This window comes from Macrotis lagotis, chromosome 7 (genome assembly GCF_037893015.1).
Source record: "Macrotis lagotis isolate mMagLag1 chromosome 7, bilby.v1.9.chrom.fasta, whole genome shotgun sequence".
In the NCBI taxonomy this organism is placed as follows: Eukaryota; Metazoa; Chordata; class Mammalia; order Peramelemorphia; family Peramelidae; genus Macrotis; species Macrotis lagotis.
In genome coordinates this window covers 47,061,699-47,075,134 of record NC_133664.1, presented here as the reverse complement: position 1 = coordinate 47,075,134, position 13,436 = coordinate 47,061,699, and the positions used below count along the sequence as shown (strand labels likewise).

Sequence of the window (13,436 nt, the reverse complement as noted above, 5' to 3'; positions counted from 1 at the left end):
GGTGAGTTTAGGGAAAAGGTAATGAGGTCAATTTTGGATATGATAAATTTGAAATATCTACATTTCAATATGACTTTACTGTTCAAACATGGTGAGCAAGTGTTTGGAGATGTTTTAGAAGAAAATGGATTGTCCATTTTGGCTGAAGCATGAAGAGGGAGGGTGGCACCAGGTTATTGAAACCTTTAAATCCCATGCAAAGAAGTTTGAGATTTACTCAGTGAGTAATAGGGAGGCAGCTAGGTGTTGTAGTGGGTAGAGTGTCAGGCCTGGAATCAGAAAAACTCATCTTTCTAAGTACAAATCTGGATTCAGACTCTTACTAGCTGTGACCCTGGACAAGTCACTCAGTTTCCTCAACTGTAAAATAAACTAGATAAAGAGATAGCAAACCACTCAGGATCTCTGAGAAGAAAATTCCAAATGGGGTTTTGGAAAAAAGCAGAGTAATATGACCTGTAATATGAGATTATTCTGGAGTAGTGTGAGAAATGGATTAGACAGTGGTGGGAGCAGAGAGAGTTTATGGAAAAGGAAAGATTTCATAGGAAATCATCACAGTAATACAGAAGGGTGATAATTAGGACTTGTACTAGGGTAATGGCAGTGAGACTTGAGAAGATGAGAAAGAGAGAGAGAGAGAGAGAGAGAGAGAGAGAGAGAGAGAGAGAGAGAATGAGAATATAATTTCAATTTTAGGGTCTTCCCATACTCCATATCTGAAACTCTACCATTGGTAATTTAATTTCTTTTTAGCTCTGTTTGCAGGTTTCTCTCTTAAAAATACAAAAACTCATTGGTCACATATTTTGAGTTTTTCAGATCCTTTTCCTTGTCATCAGGACTTGGGAAGAAAGAGCGTGTGAAAGAAAAGTTGCAGTAAATTGAGGACAGGAACTCCAAGCTATAAGCTACTTCTTCCTATTGTCAAGTATTGGGTGGTTTATGAATGGTTGGGAAATGCCATTTTTACCAAAAAAGCAATGTATTATACTGTATATATTATATAGGAGTTGTGTCTGTGGCTAGCACCATAGGGTTTTTAGTCCATTACTTTATTAGGAACATACGCAATCAACCAAAATTATGAGGAATATATTATTTTATAGGAATTTTCTTTTCTCAGAGAGAACTCAAAGACTAAAAAAGCAAAACAAACAAACAAAAAAGAATCAGCTCTCCATAACTTTCATTTTACATATTGGAAACTGAGACTCAGGGAGGTTAAATTATTTGTCCCAGGTCACACACAGGTAATGAATGCTAAAGGTGAATCCATTGAACTGGAAGAAATTAATGCTCTTTCCCCTGCTCCATTTGATCCAAACCCTTTGTAGTCAGCTTCACTCATTTCTACTTCTGTTAATCATAGAAACCTGTTTGTCCCACTGCAGTCCTGGATGTCATAATAAAGATCTATTAATGTAAGAGTCACAATTAAGGACTCACAACCTATGGCTCTCGGGTTTCTGTGCTTTTCATCTTTCTCCAGTTCTATTCCATCTCTTTTCACAGAGGAATATCTCAATGTGGCATAATGTGAAAAAATGCCATTAGGTGAAAGAATGGTTTTGAGGCCAGTTAGTTCCATAGCTCCATAGTGGAGCAGAAACAACAGGGAATTGGGGCATAGAACCCTTTAGGCAGGGAGCAGGAGCCAAGACTTGCTGATATCTGGCAATGAGATCAAATGGTGTGGTTTAATAATTTCTTGACAGCATTATTTTATGGCTCACTCATACTTTGTATAGTCCAGATGCCTTACATTATTACCTTTAGTTCTGAATACTCTCAAAATAGATCTCCAGAAGTAGACCCTCAGTAGACCTTGGAAGATTTCTTATGAAATGATGAATGGAGAAATAGTGGGGATGAGAGTATCTACATCTCCAGTAGTTCGACAGTACTGACCAGAAAAGTTCACACAAAATATATTTAAATTTATTTTATTTTTGTATAAAACGTAACAGCATTGAAGAAGATAGCTCAAAAAGAAATTATCTCACAATCCAAAGTATGACATTTACTACAAAGCATCAGTGTGAAAACATGAAGTAGATTTCCTCAAATGAGTATTACTTGATCTCATGTCAGTAGCATTCATATAATAACATCCAGGACTTGGATGGATGGCATCACTGCCTAGTTCTGTTCATTGGTTTATTGATGAATAATAGAAATAATTTCTTTGGAATTATATAAACTGGCTACAAGAGTTAGACAACAGTATATAATTAATTTAATTTTTTATATAATTCAATTAATTTCTCTGGAATTGTGTAATTTGGCTATATGATTAATACATTATAAAATTAATTATATTTCTATGTAATTCAAAAGAAGATAATTTTAGGGAAAATTTTTCGATGCGTGATACATCTATTTGCTGATGAGAAGTTTTGTTTCCAATATAAGATGACCTAATAGCAGTTTTTTTAAGGTTACAATTACTTTTTTTTGCTTGTTTTTTGCAAGGCAATGGGGTTAAGGGACTTGCTCAAGGTCACACAGCTAGGTAATTATTAAGTGTCTGAGGTCAGATTTGAACTCAGGTCTTCCTGACTCCAGGGCTGTGCTCTCTCCACTACTCCACCTAGCTGCCTAAGGATATAATTCCTTTAAGAGTGTTCATAACACCAACTGGCAGCATGGGATTTGGAAAGATTAGAGAGGCATTGCATTGTCATTCCTCTTTAACCAAATATGATGACCCCAAAATATTTTTCCATTTAGGATACAGTTAATAATGGGTTAAGAAAGTCTTATTTCTGAACATGTTAGAATTAATACACTATAATACCTAATAGATTTAAGCTCCTATTTGCATTTATCTTTTATATTTAGTCTTGATTAAAAAGCATTAGCAACCAAGAAGTGAAAATGTGAATCTCAATATGCAAATATGTATTTTACATGACTTATATTTCACAGTGGTGATACTATCAACATATGAGATCTTACTTAAACTAACATATTTCATTATAATAAAGTTAGCAATAGCCTTAATCAAATTAATTTGCTAATTGAGCTTATTTGCTAATCCAAACCATTGGCATATAGGTAGCACATGCTTGATTTATATCAGGGATCTCCAAACCTTGGGCAAGGGGTTTCTTGCTGCATTCCCCAGGTGGAATAGAAAACCCTTTATTTAGATTCAATTGAATTGATGAATCTTTGTGAAAAGAAATTAGATTTTAGACAAGAGTAGTGCTAGAAGAAGAGCCATATCAACATAAAACAAACAGAAAATTTGAGTTAAAGACCACCAGTCTATAAAATGCATCTTGCCCAAAAAGAGTCAAACAAGATTATATGATGACAACAGGTCAGAATTAAACAAAACAAAAAATACTGAAGTAAGAATCAGAAAGCTCTAACCTCCAATGATTTTTTTGGGGGGTCAAGGCCACGGTGTTAAATGACTTGCCCAAGGTCACACAGGTAATTATTAAGCATCTGAGGCTGGATTTGTACTCAAGTTCTCTTGATTCCAGAGCCAGTGTTTACCCACTGCACCACCTAGCTGCCCCCTCCAATGACTTCTTATAAATCAAGGCTGGAAATGAAAAACTACAGTCTGACCAATCTCAAATGTTCTGGGTTTTTTTTTTTTCTTTTTGCCATCTTGATAATCTTTGATTGTCTAGTCATCTCAGATTACATATAATAACATCCTCATCTTTGTTATGTGTCATCTTATAGATGTTCTTCTCAGATAGACTTCTTAAAAATCATTACTTGAGATGCTATTCTTAAAATGGGACAGCAGAACAAGTCAAGATTTCTTAATCCAGGTGAATTGGAATTAAACTATAAAGCAAAAAGCCCATTTTGAGATGAGGGGCAGATTGATGCTCTGGTTGAATCTGAAACCTGGGCCCTGAGATTACTCAAGGGTTGTCTCAGTTCCTCTCTGCCTTGAAGGAAGGCAATCTGTTGCACTTTACAAAGCATCATGAATTTCATGATCCATAGTAGACTGGGTATGAGATGAGCTGGGAGTTTCAGAAACATAAACTTGGAGAAAACTGCAGTGTTCGCAGAGCCTAAAAGGTCCCCTGCAGGTTTTGAAGAGTTGCTTGATGTATTTTCGGAACTTTTCCCCTAGGAAGAAGTAGATGATTGGATTGAGGCAGCAATGAATAAAAGCTAGGGTCTCAGTAGTCTGGAGTGCATAGTCAAGCTGTGTCCCAAAGTCGCAATCTGGGAAAACTTCCAGTTCTTCCAGAATCCCTAAGAAGAGCACAATATTGTATGGAATCCAGAACACCAGGAAAACAATCATGACTGCAAAGATCATTTTCACTGCCTTGTTTTTTTTGTCATTTTTGCAGCGTTGGAGGGTCTTGATGATCATGGTATAACAGAAGAACATGATTCCAAGAGGGATCAAGAGCCCTAAGATGTTGATTTCTAGAGAGCTCAGAACCTTCCAAGTGGTTGAATTCCCAGGGTACTTCTCTTTGCAGTAGGTGGTGTTATTCTCTGTATAAGATGTACTGAATAACAAGATTGGAAGTGAAGCTAACATGGCCACCGACCATATAACTAGACTTGTTATAACTCCATAGGTCAGAGTCCTGGCTCTCAAGGCAAAAATCGCATGTACTATTGCCAGGTACCTGTCCACACTCATGAGCATGATGAAGAATATGCCACTGTAAAACCCAACCAAATACATATAGGAGATGATTTTGCAAAAGGTTGGTCCGAAAACCCACTGGTCAGCAACATAGTAGACCCAGAAAGGGAGGGAAAAAACAAAGAGCAGATCGGAGATGGCGAGGTTGAACAGGTACACATCAGTCATAGACTTAAGTCGCTTGTATTTGAGTAGGACCAAAACCACCATGAAGTTGCCCAGCAGACCAAATAGGAACACCAGGGAATATAATGGTGGCAGGAAGAGTTTTCCAAAGTTCCTCACTCCCCCTTTGTTGCAGGGACTGGGGAGGTCACCATTGTAATAGCTGCCATAGTCCAAAGTGGTTTCCATCATATCTGAGGTAGACCCAACTGGAAGAGGGGGATAAAGGGAAGAATGTATTTATATCAATGAAATCAGCAAAGACTACTCTGAATTCAAAAACTAACCATTTCATGAAAGGTAGCATGGCTTAGTGGGAAAAAGGTCAGTCTGAAAGTAAGGGAGATCTGTCTCTGACACATTGTGTGACCATGGGCAAGTCATATATTTTCTCTGTCAGCAAAAGGAGATTGCATATTAAGAGTTCACCACATTGGGACTGTTCTTTCAATACTGTTTCATGTGTATCCTCATGAGTGTTATCATTAGACCTTTTACAAGTTGAAAACTCAAATCTCCCTCATGATTTAAGCCAGTATTCCTCAATGTGGACTATCCTGCAGGCTGGTAAAATGTTCAAATTTCCTATTTTCCCCACTGACAACTCAACTTCCCAAACTCAGAATTTGGAAACTGGGAAAAGGAGGGAAATGGGAGAGGTAAGACCAGGATCCAGGGAGAACGAGAAGCTGCAATGTTTAAAAATGGGCAAGTTTTAAGCAGGAAGGACTTTTGATAGTGAAAGTTTTGAGGACAAGTATTTTGAAGATACAATTTCAAGTGGTAAGCGATACTCTTCACCAGTGCAGATTGCAATCTCTCAATGACTTGTTCTTTAAGATCATCTTGAAAGCATAGATCTGACCATGTCACCTTCCCTACTCAATAAATTTCAGTGGCTCCCTTTTACCTTCAGGATGTAATATAAACCCTTCATAACCTGGTCCTTTCTTCCCTTTCCATTCTTCTTATACTTTACTCTCCTCCATTTATTCTATATTCCATAATTCTCTGACATCCTTACTTTTCCTATAACACCCAAATCCCCAGTTTCACTGATTTTCCCTCATACTTTGAATGATCTTCTTCTTTTGACTTCCTTGGATTTCTTTAGGTCTCAATGAAAAAAATCTTAGCTCTGCAAGATTCCTTCCCTGGTCCTCCCCATGATCTGCTAGTTACCTTTTCTCAGAGACTCTCCAATTTATCCTGTGTAGATGTTGTTTGTTCTTGGTTGTTTGCATGTGGACTCCCCATTAGACTCAAACTCCTTTGTGACCAGGGGCTGTTTTGGCCTTTCTTTATCTCTCTAGCATTTAGCACAGTGACTAAGCTTTACTAAGTATTAAGTAAAGGCTTATAGATTTGACTTTAAGAGCATGGCAAGTAACCTCAAAATTCATCTCTCTCCCATCAGCCTGATGATGAATCCCAAAAACATGCCACAGAAAACTAGGCTTCTTCAAGTAAGTGGGATTTGAAATGAATCTTAAAGGAAATCAAATCAAAGAAAAGGTAGAAATCAGGAGGAAAAACTTGCCAGGTTTCTGGGTTTAAGGCATTTTCTGTCTTGGCATGGGTTCCACTATCTGGGTTGAAAAACCAAAGGCTGTCCAGGTGCAACATCATCCATGTCAGTGGGAAAGATTGAAAAGAATCCAGAACCCTCCAGCTAAAGGTGTCTTTAGCAGAAATATGAAGTCACATGGAACAATTCAAATTCATAATTCATTTGAATATTCTCAGTTCTTAGATATACTCCCTCCCCACAAATCTGTGCCCCTCTCCCCATCTCTGTATGTAAGTATTTAATAATGTAAAAGTGTGTTGCAGCAAGTCATTATAGTGTGGACGTACAATCCATCTTTGAGGTCTAAGATGAAGAATTTTTGCTGTACTAGCTTAGCCTCTGAGGACCCAAGGGAACTGCCAGATCACCATGAGAAATCACAGAGAATCTTTTAGTGAAGGGAAGAGCTATAATCAATTAGATGAATTCTAAGTTGGATGATGTCACCTCTCCTGCTCAATGATCCCCAGTAACTCCCTATTACCTCCACCATCAGATATAAAGCTCTAGATAATCTGAGTCCTTCTTACCTGCCCAGTCTTCTTCAAATTTATTTCCTTCCATGAATTCTCTGGGAAGCCAGGTGGTTCAGTGAATGAAGTGCCAGACTTGGAGTCAGGAAGTCTCCTCTTGTGAGTTCAAATCTGACCTCAAATGCTTACTAGTTGTGTGATCCCGAGGAAGTCACATATCCATCTGCCTCTGTTTCCTCATCTGTCAAATGAACTGGAGGAGAAAATGATGAACCACTCCAGGATCCTTTCCAAGAACAAATGAGGCCACGAAGATTTGAACACAACTGAAAAACGATTCAACAACAACGAATGAATTTTTCAGTACAGCTACTCTGGCCTATCTGCAATTCCTCCAACACAAGACTCCATTTCCTATCTCCTTCCTGCTACACTAGTTGTTCTCCTCACCTGGAGAGTTCTACCTCCTGATTTCTGCCTTTTATTTTATTTGATTTCCTTTAAGATTTGGCTCAAATTCCACTTACTTGAAGAAGCCTTTCCTCTTGCCTTCCACCTACTAGTGAGTTCTGCATCATCTAATTTGTCTGTAGCCTAAATCTGCATACTTAAGGTACACCCTATTCTATCTAATTATTTGCCATTATCATTGTGCATTAGACTGTGCAGGGAGGGACTTTTTGGCTTTTCTTTGTAAACCCACCATTTACTATAGTGCTTGGTCCTTAATAAAGGTTTAATAAATATAGATAACATTGCTTGATTTGCTATAACTCAGTGAGACTGAGGATGATGTATTTATTGCTTTAAAACTAGAAGAAACCTCGGAGGTTGGTCATCCTCTTGTTTGATAGATGAAGAACTGAAGCCCCCACACTTCAATGACTTGTCCAGGTTAACCCAGGTAGTAAGTGGCAGATTCAAGATCCGAACATACCCCACTGCACACACACACACACACACACACACACACACACACACACACACACACAACCACACAGCTAAGAAGGCACAAAGGAAGTCAGATTTGTAGACACTCAGAGATATTTGCTGCCATCTAAAGTAACCATGCCCTGAATCATAATTTCCTTCTTCATCCCTCCTTTCCTGGCTCCTAGTTTTTACTTGGAGACCTTGGAGTCTTGCAAAGGCAGGCAGGGGAGCTCACTAGAATAAGGTGGATGGCAAACTAAAGTTTTTTTTAATCACCTTTTATGATTATTAGCTATATTTAATACCAGTCAGCAAGTTAGCAAAGGTGAAAGGAGAAATCAACTGGCTGAAGCTTTTTGCTAGATCAGTTAGGTAGAAAACTTGTAAATTTTATTATAGTTTTCATCTGCTGGGGAGGAAGAGGGCTTGAAAGAGGAGGAGAGGATAGAGAGCAGAAAATGGATGCTCCTTTATTAACCTTATGGTCAAAAGGTGTTCCTTTTTTCCTGGAGGAGGATATAAATTGAGATTTTGTAAATTGAGTCATCATTCCATCGCATTATGGGAGTGCATTTTCCCCAAGGTCTCCTCTACAGTCTATATTCCCACTATTGACACTAAGATGAAGAAGATGATGATGATATTTGTCCTTCATTCTCAAAGAAAATCACGGCATCAGAGAGGTGATGCCATGACATGCATGTCAATTGGATGTGAGTGAGGGTGTGCTATGCTAAGTCCCAATTTCACTTTCTCCTCCAGAGTCATCTGAATCCAGTGATCAGATATGAATCAGGATGATTACAGATGGTCCTGGATTCAAGGCAATCCAAGTTAAGTAACTTGCCCAAGTTAGTGAATATCAAGTGTCTGAGATGGAATTCAAACACAAGTCTTCCTGACTCCAAGACCGGTGCTTTATCTACAAGGAAACTCCCTGCTCATTTTTCAGCAGTGTCTGAGACTCTTTGTAACCCTATTTATGATTTATCTCGGCAAAGATACTGGAGTGATTTGCCATTCCTTCTCTAGTTTATTTTACATCTGAGGAAACTGAGGCAAACAGGGTTAAGTGACTTTCCCGTCACACAGCTAGTAAGTACCTGAGACAGGATTTGAACTCGTGAAGATGAATCTTCTTATTTCTAACCCCAGTTTTCTATTCACCTAGCTGACTAGTGTGTGACATAGTGTATAGAAGACTAGATCTGGAATTAGGAGACTTGAATTGACATCCTGCCTCAGACATTAACTTTTCTCTACCTTAGTTTCCTCATATGTAAAATAGAATAGCGATAATAACCCCTACCTTACAGGATTATTGCAAGGATCAGATGAGACATTATACATAATGTTCTTTGTAAATTTAAAGCCCAAAAGAAATGCTTGTGGTGATCATTATTGTTATTAGCCAAATTCACTTGCTATATAAACACTCTCACATTTCTTGTAGTCTCCAAGACAAGAGACATACTGACAACAGAATACATCATGCTACCTTTAAAATGCAATTTGATGCAGGTTCCACCTGCAGAAAATGAATGTTTGCATTTTGCTTATAAAGTTATGCCTCATTATTTGTGGTGGTTTATGGTTTGTTCAATTTTTTTTGTTCATTGGTTTGTTTGGTAAAGCCCACTAAGATATAATATGGATGACAGGCAGAGCGTGTCAGACTTGCAAAATGTGCCCATCTTCAGCAGGAACTTCAATAGTTCATAGAAACAACCTTCTCAAGGTGTTTGTACTTTGTAATATGCAATTTGAGGCAATTTAAGCTATTTGAACATATTGGCCAATGACTGGACTCTGGTGTCTCTCAGCAAACTGTGCACACCTCATCATTCACCCTCAAGAAAATTTAGATGAAGTCATAGGAACATAGATTTATATCTGGAAGGGACTTTTCAACTCATCTCATCTAACCATCCTCATCTTGAAGATAAGGAATCCGTGTCTTTGAGGTTAAATGACAAAACCTAGACCTTTTGAGGTTAAATGACTTAAGTCTAATCATACAGTTTGCAAGTGACAGAGCCAGGATTAAAACCTAGGTCATGGAGGGGACCTCAAAAGTCATCAGATCCAAGCCCTCACTTGCATCTTAGAGATGTGGAAACTGAGACACAGAGAAATCAATTAGCTTGCCCAGAGTCACATAGCCACGAAGAGTCTAAATCCGGGCTTTCCTGACCCTGAGTCCAGTGCTCTAATCATTATCCCATGATGTCTGTGCCTTCACATCCAGGCCTCTTTTTCCAGCCCATGCTGCCTCAAAGAGCCTGTAAATTAACAATAGTTGTGACTAGTCAAGGAATGGGACAAATATTTTAAATCAGTTGAAGAAGAAATTACTAGAATGAAATCATTTGAAACCATATATTTCAAATTAAATTAAAGAACAAAAGCTCAGTAAGTCAACAATGGAGCAGCAGCAAAGAAACTTTGTGAATAGGAATTTTACAGGTTGACTAAAAGAATAAGGGAGCCTGGTTCGTTGACATTTTCAACAGGAAAAATAACAGTATATTTGGGAAATTCATGCATGAAAGCTATGGGGGGACAAATTGCAAACACTTAAATCCATGTCCTAGTATAACCTCCCTGATGCCATGGTCTTCCTAGAGAATGAAGGTCCAACCACAACACGTGAGTATAGGCATTTATGGAGATTCCTGGTGGGTATGTGCGCAGTCTGTAGTGCAGTGGATAGAGCACTGCTCTTGCAGTCAGGAGGTTTTGAGTTCAAATGTGGTTTCTCATTTACTGACACCTTCTAACTGTGACCTTGGACAAGTCACCTAACCCTGATTGCCTCACATCCAGGGCCATCTCCAGCCATCTTGATCCGTATCTGGCCATTGGACCCAGAAGACTCTGGAGGAGAAAGTGAGACTGGTGACTTGGCATAACTCTCCTCACCCAAATCCAATTCAAGGGCTTGTCACGGTCTCACCTCTTGATGTCATAGTCTCCTTTGAAAATGAAGGTAAAAAACATTCAACTCCCTCTTTGAAAAGAAAGGACAAACAGCAATATATAACTGCAAAGATAAAATGGGCTGTACAAGTTGATAGGTACTAAGAATATGTTTGTCCCCCGTGTGAGCCCAGAATAGACTTATGAAGACTGGTTTGTGCCTGGGTGTGTCGGCTACCCAGAGAAGGTCCCTGGGCAAATAATATTTCATAAAGTTTAAATATTTTCCCACATAAATGCATCCATGAAATGACTCTATGTGGCAGATGTATGTGTGTAACCACCCATTAAAAAGAAATGAGAAAAAAGAAAGAAGAAGAAAAAGAAATGAAAAAGGCTTATTTTCCTCCTACCTTGTCCTTTCAACCGTGGAGTCAAAGACCAGGCTGCTTCAGGTTTCCTAGTCTGTGCTAACCTTGCTCAGAAAGCTAAGTGCTAAATATGACTGGATGTCTTTGAAGGTTATGGTATGTTTCCTGTGATGAACCAGTTACCTTATTCAAGACTTTTATCAGGAGAGAGATCTAGGCTTCGACAGAATAGCTTTTTTCTCTCTTAGTCAGTGAGCAATCCTACTTCGGGCAAGTGGGTGGAAGCTCCTTAAAGCCAGTTTCATCAAATTGGGGTCCATCTTATACAAGAAGGTCAGAGAGCGAGAGAGCAAGGGCAGCCTTGACTCTTCACATTGCCCTTTATTCTATTTTTAATTAAATTTTATTTGAAAATTAACAAACTTATTCTATCTCCTGTCCCCTTATGCATAGTCAAGAAAAATAAATTCCCATATTAAGCATGTCTAGAAATATATGTCTCATTTTGCATATTTACTCCATTTTCTTTCTTTGAGGTCTGGGTAGCATGCATCATCATTAGTTCTTTGAAATCATGATGGATCATTGCATCAATTAGAGTACTTAAATTGTTCAAAATTATTTGTCTTTATAATGTTGTTATCACATAAATTGGTTCTGCTCCCTACACTTGGCATCAGTTCATATAAGTTTTCCCAGAATTCTCTGAAATTGGTCATTTCATCATTTCCGTTTCCCCTCACTTTATTTTACTTTTTAAAAATTATATGTAAAAGTAGTTTTCAATATTCATCCATTTGCAAGCTTACATTTCATGATTTCTTATAGGAGTATTCTATTATATTCATATAGTATAATTTATTCAGTAATTTTCCAATTGATAAACATCACCTTGGTTTATGAATGAATTTTATCAAATTTATGCCCATTCTGGACAGGTATGCTACAGAGAGTTATCCTTGTCAAGCTATCCTTGACACTGCCCATCTGTTGAATTCTAGAGAATGGTTCTAGAAGGTTACAGCTGGCTTGTGCCTGCCTGCATATCTGGTATCAAACAATTTCAGGTAAATTGGATGAAATTTTTCAAGAAAGATTTTATTTTATTTATTTAATTTAATCCCCCCCCCAGTTATATGAAAAAACAAGGTTCAACATTCATTTCCAAAACCTTGAGTTCCAAATTCAATTGAATACTTTTCTTTGGCCAGTTTATGGTGACTTAGAATCTTATTTTAAAGGAGTAGGCAAAAAAAAAATCTAGCTACTTTTAAAAAACAGATGTGACTATCCAATTAAAATGTTTCCCTTGAAAAGTAATTTTTTAAATTTCCTAACTCAGTGAACATATTATAGTACATATTTTTCCTCCTAATGAACTATAATGCCTTCTTGTCATCATCCATTCATTGATGTGGAAAATGAAGGAATTTTCTGTTTATAAGACAGATTAATATTTAATCAATCAGAATTAATTAGATACATGGATCTGCTAGACATTGTTCTAAAGGCTGGAAAGACAGAGAGAGGGTGAGAGGGAGAGGAAGGGAGAGGAAGAGAGGGGAGAGAGAGAGAGAGAGAGAGAGAGAGAGAGAGAGAGAGAGAGAGTCAGTATTTGAACTCAGATCTCTCTGAGTCTATTTGTATCACTTAGAGGAATAAGGCATTGATTCTGCCCTCAAAAAATTGTTGAGGAGACCAGACAAGAAAGGAGAAAGTTTAAGAAAAACTTTTCTTAAGGGAGACTTGTTCTCACATTTTTAAAACTATATAAATGTTAATTGAATAAAACTGAAAATCTTTTAATAAGTTGAATAAATGAATAGAATCTTATTTCTGTATGATGGTTCATTATAATAAGGGAAGAAGTAGGAGGGAAAAAATTTTAAAAATATTTTAATCAGATATATTTGAAAATATGTACTCCTTTCTCTAGTGTTTTTGGGACTTTTAGGTAAAATTCAAACCAAGATAGAGAATGAACTAAATTCCATTTATGAACAAAGAGATGAACTTCAAATGGCATCTTGGAATAAAAAAAGTTCATCTGCTTCAAAGGTATTGTGCCCCACATGGAAAGTTCCATTACCTGAATGTCTTGAACAAAAGATTCACCTTTGCTTTTCCAAATGATCAACTTGGATTCAGTAGCAACTAACTCTTTGATCTGACTTTAAATTTCATGTCTATATGTATGTGTACATCTTATTCCCATACAAAGTAATCAAGTTTTGAAACATAAAGAAATATAGTGGACTTGATTAAGGACAAAAAGTCCAGGACCTTATCTTTTATGATGACTGGGGCAATATCACTTATTGAAAGAGGTCCCAAGGATGACCAATGGAAAAACATTTGGA

At 37.6% G+C, this 13,436-nt stretch overlaps 1 protein-coding gene across 3 annotated transcripts in view; it reads right to left on the bottom strand.

The window, feature by feature from the left end:
* Nucleotides 1-1,945: 1,945 nt before the first annotated feature.
* The window catches only part of CCR4 (C-C motif chemokine receptor 4), a 38,628-nt gene continuing 27,137 nt past the window's right edge, over nucleotides 1,946-13,436 (bottom strand). The window contains exons 1-3 of one of the 3 annotated variants that reach the window (XM_074195908.1): nucleotides 11,119-11,210; nucleotides 6,911-7,179; nucleotides 1,946-5,019 (exon numbers count right to left, since the gene is read on the bottom strand). In XM_074195908.1, the coding sequence (XP_074052009.1) occupies nucleotides 3,947-5,019; nucleotides 6,911-6,944 (1,107 nt within the window). In that variant the 5' untranslated portion in view covers nucleotides 6,945-7,179; nucleotides 11,119-11,210 and the 3' untranslated portion in view covers nucleotides 1,946-3,946. Of the gene's footprint in view, nucleotides 5,020-6,910; nucleotides 7,180-7,380; nucleotides 8,073-11,118; nucleotides 11,211-13,436 lie in introns of those variants that run through there. The other 2 variants (XM_074195910.1, XM_074195907.1) reach the window with 2 other exon arrangements.